General features: G+C 42.0%; 1 protein-coding gene across 1 annotated transcript in view; it reads right to left on the bottom strand.

Annotated features, from left to right (window-relative positions):
• lrp2a (low density lipoprotein receptor-related protein 2a) overlaps positions 1 to 13,485 on the bottom strand; it is a 357,969-nt gene that overhangs the window by 274,475 nt on the left and 70,009 nt on the right. Inside the window, 5 exon segments of the mRNA XM_051930710.1 lie at positions 2,961 to 3,074; positions 3,230 to 3,340; positions 9,556 to 9,672; positions 12,061 to 12,180; positions 12,288 to 12,395. Coding sequence (XP_051786670.1) covers positions 2,961 to 3,074; positions 3,230 to 3,340; positions 9,556 to 9,672; positions 12,061 to 12,180; positions 12,288 to 12,395 — 570 coding nt within the window.

Below are 13,485 nucleotides of genomic sequence, written 5' to 3'. Positions count from 1 at the left end.
TTTGGACTTGGTGGTACACCGTACTTGAGATTTTCTTTGCAGTCACTAAAAATTGTTTGTCCCTTCATTCACCCATACAGTATAGGCGCTTTACACAGATTTGCTGTAAGATAGATAGATAGATAGATAGATAGATAGATAGATAGATAGATAGATAGATAGATAGATAGATAGATAGATAGATAGATAGATAGATAGATAGATAGATAGATAGATAGATAGATAGATAGATAGATAGATAGATAGATAGATAGATAGATAGATAGATAGATAATGTGGGCCACTGGTCTTTCCAAGAACCATCCCCAGTAGACCCCAATAGACCAGTACATCACAGAAAAGCCAATTGGTGACCTAATAAAAATAAAGCAGATAACCAATTCTATCAATGTCCATCGATGTTAGTTTGGTGTTGCTCAATCAAATTCATAAATCCAGTTCTTGCCACATGTGGGTTTTGGAGGACTCCCATGTAAGATCAGAGTATTCTACTCTGTACTTGTTAGTACTAATGGCTGTATATATAATGGATTCAGAAAGTATTCACACTCCTTCACTTCCTGCACACTTTATTGTGTTGTAGATTTAAATTTGATGTGGATAAATTTTGCCATTTTTGCCCCTCAATGTGCAAATAACCCATAATGTTAAAGTGAAAATGTGTTTTCTGAAATAGTTTCAAATTTATTAAAAATCCAAAACTGATCGGACCCTTTATTCAGTACTGTGTAGAAGCCCCTTTGGCAGCAGTTACAGCTCAATGTAGTCCTCTTGGGATGAGTCTCTACGTACTTTGCACACCTGGATTCATGACAGATTACCTCATTCTTCATTGCAGATCCTCCCAAGCTCTACTAGATTGGATGAGAAGCATCTGTAAACTGCCATCTTCAGGTCTCTCCACAGATGTTCTATGCAGTTTAAGACTGGCCTTTGGCTGGACCACTCAAGGACAGGCAGACTTGTCCCAAAGCCACTCCAGCACCATCTTGGCTGTCATTGTAATGCTGAAAGGTGGACCATCACCCCAGTCTGAGGTGCCATTGCACTATGAAGCAGATTCTCTAAAAGATCCTCTCTGCATTTGGTTGCATTCATCCTTTTCTCAATTTTGACCAGTCTTCTTGTCCCTGCTGCTATGAAGCACCCCATAGCCTGATGCTGCCACCATCATGCTTTTCTGTTGGGATAGTATTAAGTAGTAGATGACCAGTGTCTGGTCTTCTCTAGACATAGTACTCATCAGACAGACCAGAAAATCTTTTTTTTCTCGTGCTCTTAGAGTCTTTAAAATGAATTTTATACAAGAGTGCCTCCTAGCCACTCTACCCTAAATGCCTGATTGATGCAGTGCAGCTTGTATGGTCTGAAGCTCTGTTAGAATGACCATTAGGTTTTTATTCACCTCTATAATGAAGGTCCTTCTTGTCCAGTTGCTCAGTTTGGCTGAATGGCCAACTGTAGGAAGAGTAATGGTGGCCCCAAATGTCTTCCATTTCACAAACACTGAATCCACTGTGCTCCTGGGGACACTTAAAGCTTTAGAAATGCTTTTATCCCTTTGCCCTAATTTGTGTCTCACCACTGTTTTGATCACAGAGGTTCACAGAGACTTCATGGCTTGATTTTTGTCCCGACATGCAGTGTGAGTTGTGAGACCATTGATCCACAGGTATACATGTGCCTTTCTTAATGATGTCCAATTATTTTGTTTTGCCACAAGTGGACTCCAATCAAGTGGTAGACACAACTCATGGAGAATAAAAGCAAACAGGACACACATGAGCAGAACTTGGACTGCCACAGCAGAGGGTCCGAATACTTATGAGAATGAGAGATTTCAGCTGTTGATTTTTAATAAATTTGCAAACCTTTTAAAATATATATTTTCACTATGTCATTAGGGGTTATTGAGTGCAGACTAAATAGCAATAATGGCAAAAATTAAATCTACAACACATTGTACACTCAACAATCCATAATGTTAAACTGAAACTGTGTTTTCAGAAATAGTTGCAAATTTATTAAAAGTCAAAAACTGAAATCTGTCATTCATGTAAATATTCAGACCCTTTATTCAGTACTGTGTAGAAGCCCCTTTGGCAGCAGTTACAGCTCAGGGTAGTCTTCTTGGGGTGAGTCTCCACAAAGGGGTCTCAATACTTTCTGAATCCACTGTAAGGACAAAGTACCCTGATGCTTCTCTTATCCAATTTCACATCAGGAGCAACTGGTATCACTTGTTAATACCAATGTATTGTGGGATATGGCCGGCCATTCATCCCAGCCAATACCCCCAGGCCGCCAGATGGAGCTCTCCCTGCGGCATGGAGGTGCCCCCAAATTACAACAGGGCATCATGGACATTGGAGTTTTCCTGTACATCCCTGTTGGATAACGTCGGAGCCGGCCAGGGGATGCTGCAGAGAGGCCCAGAGACTTCTATTTTTACCTATTACCCGGAAGTACGTCTTAGCCACAGGGACAGAGGAAATGACGTACTTCCGGGATGAAAAAGAAGAGTTTTGATCTGAAGTGCTAAGAAGTCACATGGACTGAGGGTTCAGAAGCACTTCCGGGTCAAGGACTATTAGAGACTGCAGGGAATCCCAGACGGACGAGCTGAGTCTGGAGGATGGGTGGCAATGCGTCTGAGAGTGGAGGATTGATTATTGTATTGTATATGAGTATTGTGGTGTGGAGGGTGCTTGGTGCACATTATTGTCCTAATAAAATAAGTTATTGGACTTTTATTTGGTGTCTGGCGTCTGATCACAGGGTTCAAGGGAGCAATAACGCCCCCTATCTGTCAGAGTATATAAATTAACCAAAGAATTTGGATTTCCTTTAATAAAATAATAATTTTGCTCTCCCCTTGAGCTGCACTCTAGCTATGGCCCTGAAACATATTTTCTCCATTCTGTGCTTTGTATTTAGCCAGAGGCAGGCGTCACACTTACTGCAGTTTCGCTCATCACTCTGATCACCACAGTCGTCGTCGTGATCGCAGAGGTAGGTTTTTGGGATGCATTCTCCATTGGCACATTGGAACTGGTTGCTGTTACACCTGTTAGCTGTAAAATGAAAGTAATAAGTATAACGGCTGAAACGGAATGAAGTTACGTCATTAGAATGGTTTAACAAATGTTACTAAATCAGGGGATTTTAAACAACCCCGCTCTTTAAAATATTTTTTAAGACAGCACAGAGAAACTGAAGCGTCACTTACTGCAGTTAGCTTCATCTGAGGCATCCCTGCAGTTGAGCAGCCCATCGCAGCGCTGGCTGTGGTTGTAACAGGCTCCATTTGCACACGTGAGCTGAGCACACACTGGGTATTCTGGAGGAAAAAAAAAACACCAGGGGCCTCATGTATAACGCCATGCGTAGAACTCACATTATAACATGGCGTAAGAACAAAAGAGGGATTGTGCGTACGCACAGAAAAATCCAGATGCAGGAATCTGTGCGCACGCAAACTTTCACGTTCTTCCACTACATAAATCCCGATCAGCGTGAAAAGTAACGCACATGCATGCGCCTTCTGTCCCGCCCCAACTCCTCCAGAATTACTGCCTCTTTGAATATGCAAATCAATATAAATAGCCTTCTGTGAAAAGACAACGGGAAAAGCACAGGGGAAAATATAAGAATTTCTACGAATACCAAGCGGAGGCAAAGGAAAAACGTACTATTTGTTGGTTTAAACAGTGGTATAATCAACAAAAGAAAGTTGATCGAGTGACAGAGCGTCGGAGAAACTCGAAAGATCAAATTCACAAAGTCACACAGTGCCCGAAATAAAAAAGAAATCACATATCAAAGTGGCCGTGAAAAGGTGAGTCGTAGCCTACCGTCGGAGCGTCATATGAAAGCTTATTAGGGTACAGACAAAAAAAAATGGGAACACACTGGGGGGAAAAAAAGCACGAAATGTCCACTTTAATCACGTAGTTTATTTTGTCATTAAAGTAGAACATCATAAACTTCATCTTAAAATCGTTTATTTTACTAGTTTCTCAAGTAGCACGTTAAATGCTTTGTTCTGTGTTTGATCTTCTATGTGCTCTATGTGTGTGAATCACTACGTGCTTCCATTCTTTCTCTTTATCCGACTGGACACAGAATCCATTACATTCGTGATATTACAGATCTCTGAATAATTAAAATACTGAGATGTATAAGTGATATCATTTTCATGATGATAGGAATGAAAGCATGTTATTAAACATGGGAACACGGTGGCGCAGTGATTGTTCATATCTCACGCAAGAGGCTTGCTGCGCCATGTGCGACCTTCGATGAAATAATTTATTACAGAAGTACTGTCTCTTTCAAACGTACTAACCTCCAATTCCTGTCCTTACTTTTCTTTCTCCAAATACCCAATCGCCACACAATCAGCTCTGTAATAGACGTTAAGCCATCTGTAAGCTTAGAACGCCGATTCTTCAAAACTTTTAAGGAACATTGAAATATCTTCGTAGTACATGTTTAATTATTCTATCTGTCTATCTTTCCAGTGTTGCGTCAGCGCAAGAATACAACGCAATACAAGAACAATCCCTGAACTAGCTAGCGCTGCGGCACCGTGTCCTCACATGTTTAATTATTAACAATGCAGATTATTTAAATGAAGTTAAAGTTTTATCTGTATAATATAATCAACATATTTTGCTGCATTTCATCTTAAAAATGATATTGTCATCATACACGCTTTATAAAGTGGCGCAGGTTGTGCAATATTATAACTGTAGTGTAAGTTTACAGTGAGGTAATTGTACTTATAAGTACAAACAGTTCTACAAGGAGCACTTGATGGACTGATTGAGTGCGTTTGTAGTTCTTGGGATGAAACTGTTTCTGAAACGCGAGGTCCGTACAGGAAAGGCTTTGACGCTTTTTGCCGTGGTTGAGGTAGTGTGTACTTGAAACTGTATACCGATAATTCTCTTTCCGATCAATTGCTGCTGTGATTCACACTCAGATACAGTGATATAAATACTCCGAGTGGTGCAGTGAGAGTAATATGGAAAAAGATGATCCGCAGTGGCAACCCTTAACGGGAGCAGCTAAAGAAGAAGAAGATGCAGTGAGCGTAACAACGCTAAAGCAGTTATGGTATTTGGAATACTATGGCTATTCCCTGGACCATTATATTGCTGCAGGTTAATTACAATCAGATGCATTACACTAATAAACAATATGCAGTTAATTTCAGTGTATTTATAAAGCCGCGTCAGGAACGTGGGTCTAAGAAAGGGTGACCACACAGGAACAGTAGCACTGCTTTGACGCTGGGGTGCCGCCAGTCTGCAAAACCGAGCGTAGAAATTGCGTACGCCAAGGTATGAGTTACCGTGGAAATGTGCGTGGCTTTACGCCAAAGTTTAGGTTTTATACATCGCGATTTGAGCGTGGAAACATTCGTACGCAACATTTCTGTGCGTACGCACCGTTTATACATGAGGCCCCAGGTCTTCTTTAAGAAAGTTGCTTTCAAAATTACTTATATTGCTGCAACACTTCTTTCTAGTGTTGCTAAAGCTTTAATAATAAATACTAAAAGTTATTATTTTGTTGTGTTGATATTGCTAAAAGCCACATCGCACTGCACAACTTTTCCAGTGATTTTCAGTTGTAGACTTCATTTAAATGACCGTAGTTAGTCAGAGGATGTCATGGCACACTCTAATGGTCACTACTTAAATTAGACAACAAGGTTGCGACTCATAGTTTAAGAACCTATGCCATTGGGGGTTATATTCCTAGATGATGATTAAAAAAGAAAAAACATTATATTCGTTATCACTGACCTTGAAATAGTCTAAAACAATAGGCTACATACTTTTGAAATTTGTCATTTTAACCTCCTTCAAGTGGCACTTAGAGAATGTGGGACACCAATAAAGAGTCAAATATTAAAAATATTATCATATTGGTGATCAGTGTCCTTCAAATAGCAACAACACTCCACATGCCAATATTACAGATCAGCATTTTTTCGCTGCTACAGTCTTTGTCTTCTTAAGCCCCTAGCAAACATAGAGATTGTTCTGGCATAGTCGGCAGGATTTTTGATTAGAGTAGACTTAATTATCCCAAAGGAAAATATGTAACATTCACCAAAACGTTGGGTATTTAGGGGTATCCGACAGTCAGACAAGATGTCTAAATTGTTCAGGAAAACAGCTACGCTTCAGTGGCATTACTGGAGTGCACCATGAGGAGCCTTATGCCACCTCCAGTGAGTTCACTTTTGGCTAATCTACTGATCTCTTCTTGTGTAAGCTGCTCTATGACATGTTTAATTGTTGTGCTATTTAATCTAGGTGACATTTTGCACTTGGCTGCTTTACCCCACTTACTGAGTCACAAATGGGCGGACATTTTATCTGCCCAGAAAAATAAATCTGCTTAATGAAATATGCCAGTCTCAAAAACAGACCTGCAGTTTGGTGCCATACTTTTGGACTTGGACTGCCAACTTTTTCTTTAAGTGCTCTCTGTAATAAGAAGCATTTAGGAGTGATAAAGAGCACAGAAACCAAAACAAGAGTGCAAGTTCCACAAAGATCCGGTCTACTGGATTCTCAATGGCTTTAAGTAGCCTGAAAACAGTTTCACTGCCCAACAGAAGGATGCTTTTGAAAGGAGCACAACCTGATTGTTCTTTATTGTGTCAGGATTCCTCTGTTACAATCTGCCAGTTTCACTTCCTTCATTCCAAAGGTTCAAGCCACACTTATAAGATATAAGGTATAAGACTATCATGTGACAGACATGAAGAGTCATCATGGGTAGGGCTCAGTGTCCACCGCCCATTGGCCTGATATTCACATCCTAGTGCCAATTCAGGGTAGGCAGGGCAGGGTAGTTATACTGACATCATGGCACCAGAGAGTGAATTTCACTGGACTATGTTGTGTTTCGCTGATGTTGCTGCTCTTCTTCTCTCCCTCTGCCATGTCCCCCTCTTGATCAGTTTCTCTACGAAGTTTGCCAGAAGAAAGATGTGAACCCTGATAACTTTGTGGCAGTTGCTGCTAGCCACATTTCACGAGTGCTAAGAGGAGGAGCGTTCACATGTGTATGTCTGCATTTAAAAAAGCTCTGGATTGCCATCTTTTATGGTTCCAATGAATGACTGAACGGAGATGATCGCGGAAATCATGGCATAAACTTAGGCTGTAAAGTGTAAGATGTAGTTTATTGAATGTTAGATGCTGATTTATGAGTAGGAGGCTAGAGAGGGATTTTGAATAGAGTCTTGGAAGTGGTTTCTCAATCTTCTCCCTGAACCCAGTAATATCCAAATGCAGTGCCAGAGCACCATATGTCACTGCAGGTCCATGCCAGTGGTTCTAGACCAACAGTTATAGGACAGAAGTTAAGGTTAGGGGTTGATATGGTTAGGGTGTACGATAAATGGTTAAGGTTAGGGATTAGTTAATGTTAGGAGTTGGCTTTGTTAAGTTTAGGGTTTGGTGTGGTTAGCATGTCAACCAATTTGATTTGTGACGACCTATAAACGTCCATTACTAAACTGTTGGTCTAGACATGTGGTGATGTCACTTCCGCCCTGAAACTGCTGCCATGCACCTGTGGTGACTTATGGTGCTGTGGCTCTGCAGGTTGACACATCTCTCTGGACCTTCCCACCCACCTCGGTATTTTTCTGAAAGCTGTTTCACTTGGGACTTCTCTTCATTTATCACTTCCAATCTGCATCTGCCACTTGATCTGGACTTTTGCATTGTGGTGTTTATTGTTTACCTTTTTGTAACCGAGTGTTTTGTTCTGTATTAGTTAATTACTTATTGACATCTGGGCTATTGGGGTTGGCTTTTGGTTACACGTTAGTTCTTTAATCATTTTTTTTCTGTCATTATTTGCATAATATATTCTTAATATATTCCTCCTTAAGGGCTCTGAGCCCTTTCTTATTTGCAATGGTGATGGACAGGTTGACAGACGAGATTAGACAGGAGTCCCCGTGGACTGTGATGTTTGCTGATGACATTGTGATCTGTAGGGATAGTAGGGAGCAGGTTGAGGAGACTCTGGAGAGGTTTGATCTAGAGAGGAGAGGAATGAAGGTCAGTAGGAACAAGACAGAATACATGTGTGTGAATGAGAGGGAGGTCAGTGGAATGGTGAAGATGCAGGGAGTAGAGCTGGCGAAGGTGGATACAGTGTAATGGGGATTGTGGAAGAGAAGTGAAAAGAGAGTGCAGGCAGGGTGGAATGGGTGGAGAAGAGTGTCAGGAGTGATTGGTGACAATCAGGTATCAGCAAGAGTGAAAGGGAAGGTCTACAGGACGATAGTGAGACCAGCTATGTTATATGGGTTGGAGACGGTGGCACTGACCAGAAAGCAGGAGACAGAGCTGGAGGTGGAAGATGTAAAGATGATAAGATTTGCACTGAGTGTGACGAGGATGGACAGGATTAGAAATGAGGACATTAGAGGGTAAGCTCAGGTTGGACGGTTGAGAGACAGAGTGGCGAGATTGTGTTGTTTTGGACATGTGCAGAGGAGAGATGCTGGGTATATTGGGAGAAGGATGTCAAGGATAGAGCTGCCAAGTAAGAGGAAAAGAGGAAGGCCCAAGAGAAGGTTCATGGATATGGTGAAAGAGGACATGCAGGTGATGGGTGTAACAGAGCAAGATGAAGAGTACAGGAAGATATGGAACAAGATGATCCGCTGTGGCAACACCTAACGGGAGCAGGAAAAAGAAGAAGAAGAAGAAGATTTGCTTAACATATTCCTTATTGTTTATTCATTTGGAGCTGCTTGTTCATGTCTCTCTGTGTGAGTGTGAGCAGCCGGGTCAAGGCTGGATGTTTTCCTAGGATCCCCGTAATAAAATATACAAATCTCCTTTTTCGGAGGGTGTGAATCATACAGCCATGCAACCACTGCAGTGTTTTCTAAAGTGATTTTAGAACATCACTTAATAAACTTTTTGAAATCTGCCCAACACTAATGTCTGAAAATAAATGTAATATCTAGAGGAGCAGCCACTGAGTTCTTTAATTTAGGGATATCAGTATCAGATTCCAGATTAAAGCCCACCCAACAACCTCCCTCCCTGCCATACTCTCTTTCAGTGATTTCATTCATAAAATTAAAAAAATCCCCCATTTGAATAGCAATTTGAGGGCCAAACACACTCTAACACCATGGAAAGATATGGAAAAGTTATGTATTTCTAGATTTACTTTAGTTATTCATTGTGATAAGAATGTGTAAATGAACAGAACTTAGTACAGCACATTATCTATATGTTTTAACATACAGGAACAGAGCATTTAGCACAAGCTGCCAGTTGCAATACAAGTACTAATGAGTCACTACAATAATGAGATTGTAGCCGAACATCAGCTTGGCTAATCCACAAAGGAATCTGCGGGGCATTTCTGACAACAAGTGGCATATTGTGGTCCTTTCTGTCAATCAGTGAGCCCCTTAATCTTACAAATTGATTAAAATGCCAAAGACAGGCAGGCTTGAAAAGGAAATCTGGTGTCAAGGAATGAAAGACTTACGGCAGCCCCTCTCATCGGCTCCATCCGAGCAGTCACTGACACGATCACACCTGTACTCTCCTGGGATACACACGCCATTGGTGCAGGTAAACTGCTGAGTGGAGCAGGTCCTTCCAGCTGCAGAGAAAGGAGACGAAGTACAAAAGAGGACATTGGAATCTTTTCCAGTGAATGATCCTGCTGTTAAGTGAGATGCTTTCCCAAGATAAACTAAAAGCTGAATGAGTTTTATGTTGTCAGTAGACACAAGTGAATGGTTTCCATGAGCACTGATAACAGCCATAAGTATTTGCTGACTTTTTTTAAATTGCTGTACTTACGCAGTGTGTGTCTAGTCTATACAATATATTTATGCGTATACATATGCAGTGCCTTCACAAAGTCTTCGGACCCTTTCACTCGTTTCACATTTTGCTATGTTTCTGTACTAAAATCTTTTAAGTTCATTTTTTTCCCTCATCGAGCAACAGTCAATATGCCAGAATGGCAAAGTGAAAAAGGTTTTAGTAATGTTTGCAGTTTTACTAAAAATAAATGAAAAGTATGCTGACTCTTTACTCAGCACGTCATTGAAGGTCCCCTGGCAGTGATTACAGTATGGGGTTTTCTTGGGTTAGACGTGACAAGCTTCACACTCCTGGATTGGGGAATTTTTTGACATTCTTCTCTGCAGATCTTCTCAAAAGATCTGTCAAGTTGAATGGAATCCCATCCGTGGACAGCAAATTTCTGGTCTCTCTGGAGATGTTCGATTAGGTTCAAGGCTGGGCCACTGAAGAACATTCACAGAGTTGTCCCATAGCCACCCCGGTGTTGTCTTTGCTTTGTGCAAATGTGGTCATGGTCCTGTTGACAGGTGAACCATTTGTCCAGACTGAGATCCAGAGTGCTCTGGGGCAAGTTTTCATTAAGGATATATCTTCGTTCCATTCTGCTTTCCCAGTCTCCCCACATCATGACTCTGCCACCACCATACATCACTATTTGAATAGTGTAGAGCAGTGCCTGGATTCCTCCAGGTATGATGCTACTATCTGTGCCATCAGACAAGACAATCTTGTTTCTAACAGTCTGAAAGTCTTTTAGGTGCCTTTTTGTAAACTACAAGTGGGCTTTTATGTGTATTTTACTTAGTCTTAGGAGAGGCATAAAGACCAGAAATATACAGATGGTTGTCATTCTGGTAGCTTCTCCCATCTCCACACAGGTTCTCTGGAGCTCATCCAAAGTGATTATCAGGTTCTTGGTCTACATCTCTTACCATGACTCTTCTTTGATAACTGCTCAGTTTGACTGACTCACGGTTGTTCCATACTTATTCCCTTTTAAAAATTATGGAGGCCACTGGGCTCTTAGGAAAGTTGATGTCATGAGGTCGAAGGAATTGCCTGCAGAGCAAGAAGTGTGTCAAGGCTCAGATCTGGGGAAGGCTACAAAAACATCCTGCAGCATCGAAGGTCCCCGAGAACACAGTAGCCTCCATAATACTGAAATGGGAGAGGTATGGAGCAACTACGACTCTTCCTAGAGCTGACAACCCAGGCAAACTGAGCAATAATAAGAAGAGGTCCATGGTAAGAGAAATGGCCAAGAACCTGATAGTCACTCGAGAGAAATGGTGTGGAAATGGTAGAAACCTCCAGAAGGACAACCATCATTGCAACACTCCACTGATCTGGGCCTTATGGCAGAGTGGCCAGACATAAGCTTCTCCTCAGTAACAGACCAATGAAAGCCACTTGGTGTTTGAAAAAAGACACCTAAAGGACTCTCAGACTGTGAGAATAAATTCTCTAGTCTGATCAAAGCAAGATTAGTGTCATGTCTGATGGAATCTGCGCGATGCCATTTCCAACAGTGAAGCATGGTGGTGTTGACATCATGCTGTGGCTTTGAGGTTGGCAGACTAGAAAGGACTGAGGGAAAAGTGAGACATCCTTAATGAAAACCCACTCCGGAGGGCTCTGGACTTCAGACTGGGCAGAGGTCCACCTAACAACAGGACAATGACTTTAACCATAAAGCAAAGACAACACAGGAATGGCTAAGGAACAATTCTGGGAATGTCCTTGAGTTGCCCATTCAAAGCCCAAACATGAAGTCAATTGAACTTCTCTGGAGATACCTAAAACTAGCCGTCCATTGATGGTCTCCACCCACCTTGACAGACCTTGAGGGGATCTGCAGAGAAGAATGGCAGAAAATTCCCAAATCCAGGTGCGTGAAGCTTGTCACAAACCGAAATCACTGCCAAGGGGCTTCAACAAGGTACTGAGGAAAGGGTCTGGATATTTTTGTCAAATGGGATATATCACTTTTCTTATGTGTAGTTGATTAAAATTTTTTTCACTTTGTTATTCTGGGGTATCAAGTTATTCACAAGACATAAACATTTTTAACTGACTACACTCTTTACTGGAAAAGAACATCCGTGTTACAAAGTCATTAAACAAAATGAATAAAAAAAAATCAGTCACTTGTAGAAAGTCATAATGAGATACGTACGACAGTGCTGTTCATCGGAACCATCCTCGCAGTCCTCTTCTTCATCACAGACCCACGACAGGGAGATGCAGTCGCCGTCATTCACACACTGAAACTGGTTTACGTCACAAGTCGATCGAGCTTGAGGCAAACACGAAAAAGGGCAAAGAAAAAAATCAGTCTCATTTCTCTATGCTCCTAGTCTCTGACACTTTTACTGAGGAAGCATTTTTGCCCAAATTACTTACGACAGCCGCTTTCATCCGAGTTGTCTGAACAGTCAGCAGTTCCGTCACATCTCCAGCTTCCAGGAATGCAGCGCCCATTTGCACAGCGATACTGTCCTGTCTCACACCCTATAGTCAGAAATTAGTGCATTAGTACAGTTACACCACTGGAATTGTTAATACTGCCATAATATCCATTGCACCCAGTACTCTGCCTCATCATGACTAATAGGCCATGGGTGGGTTAATAATGGATGGAGGGATCCACAAGACGATATGAATATGATAGGTAAATAATATAAATATACATGTGTCTACAATATAAATTGAACCATTCATCCATCTTCTAACCTGCTTATCCAATTTAGGTTCATAAATATCAATTGAACAAATTAATAGCACACAAGAGCGGCCCTGTTACCCCATATTCCTGCAGCAACTCCCACAACACATGCCAAGGGTCCCAGTCTTATACTTTTACTTTATCTAGCAAAACACATGTAGACTTGGTTATCACACTCCCGTACATCCTCCCACAACTGCGCCAGGGAGAAGAGCTGATCTGCTGTTCCATAGCTGGGATGGAATCCACATGGTCTATCCTGTATCTTTAGCTCAATCATCAGATGGATTCTTCCCTCCAGCAGCCTTGCAAATGCCTTACCTGGGAGGTTGAAGAGTGTGATCCCTCTCTAGCTGGAACACACCCTCTGGTCCCCTTTCTTAAATATCCTGATAAACATTGGAGGTGCGTGGATCCCAACGACCCAGTGCAGTGAAAGGGACTCTAGGCTGTAAAAACGGTACAATTTCAGCAATACAACTCTCCCTTTCTCCATTCCACCGAGCTGAGTTTTGTCCGACTACGCTGTCGATTCTAAGTTGCTGGGTGAAGCCGAGCAGCTTCCTTTATAACCGGCCCGGGAGCACTTCTGGTGCAATCAGATTGCATCCAGGAAGCACTTCCAGGTCCGGCAGAACCTCCTCATGATAGGTGGATCTGCCTCCAGTGGCTCCCCCTAGTGGCACCCAAGGACACCAACAAGGCTGCCCACCAAAACTACAACTCACACACAGCCTTGCAAGTGTCCAAATGGGATGCATGCCAGAGGGACGTTGCCACCCAGAGTACTGGGAAGAAACATGACTCTGGGAAGCAGTCTCCACCTGTCCATCCACTATGACGGCCTCCCAACTGGGAAAGGTACCAGTAACCAAC

The sequence above is a fragment of the Erpetoichthys calabaricus genome, chromosome 8 (genome assembly GCF_900747795.2).
Source record: "Erpetoichthys calabaricus chromosome 8, fErpCal1.3, whole genome shotgun sequence".
In the NCBI taxonomy this organism is placed as follows: domain Eukaryota; kingdom Metazoa; phylum Chordata; class Cladistia; order Polypteriformes; family Polypteridae; genus Erpetoichthys; species Erpetoichthys calabaricus.
This window is presented reverse-complemented; position numbering and strand designations above follow the sequence as displayed.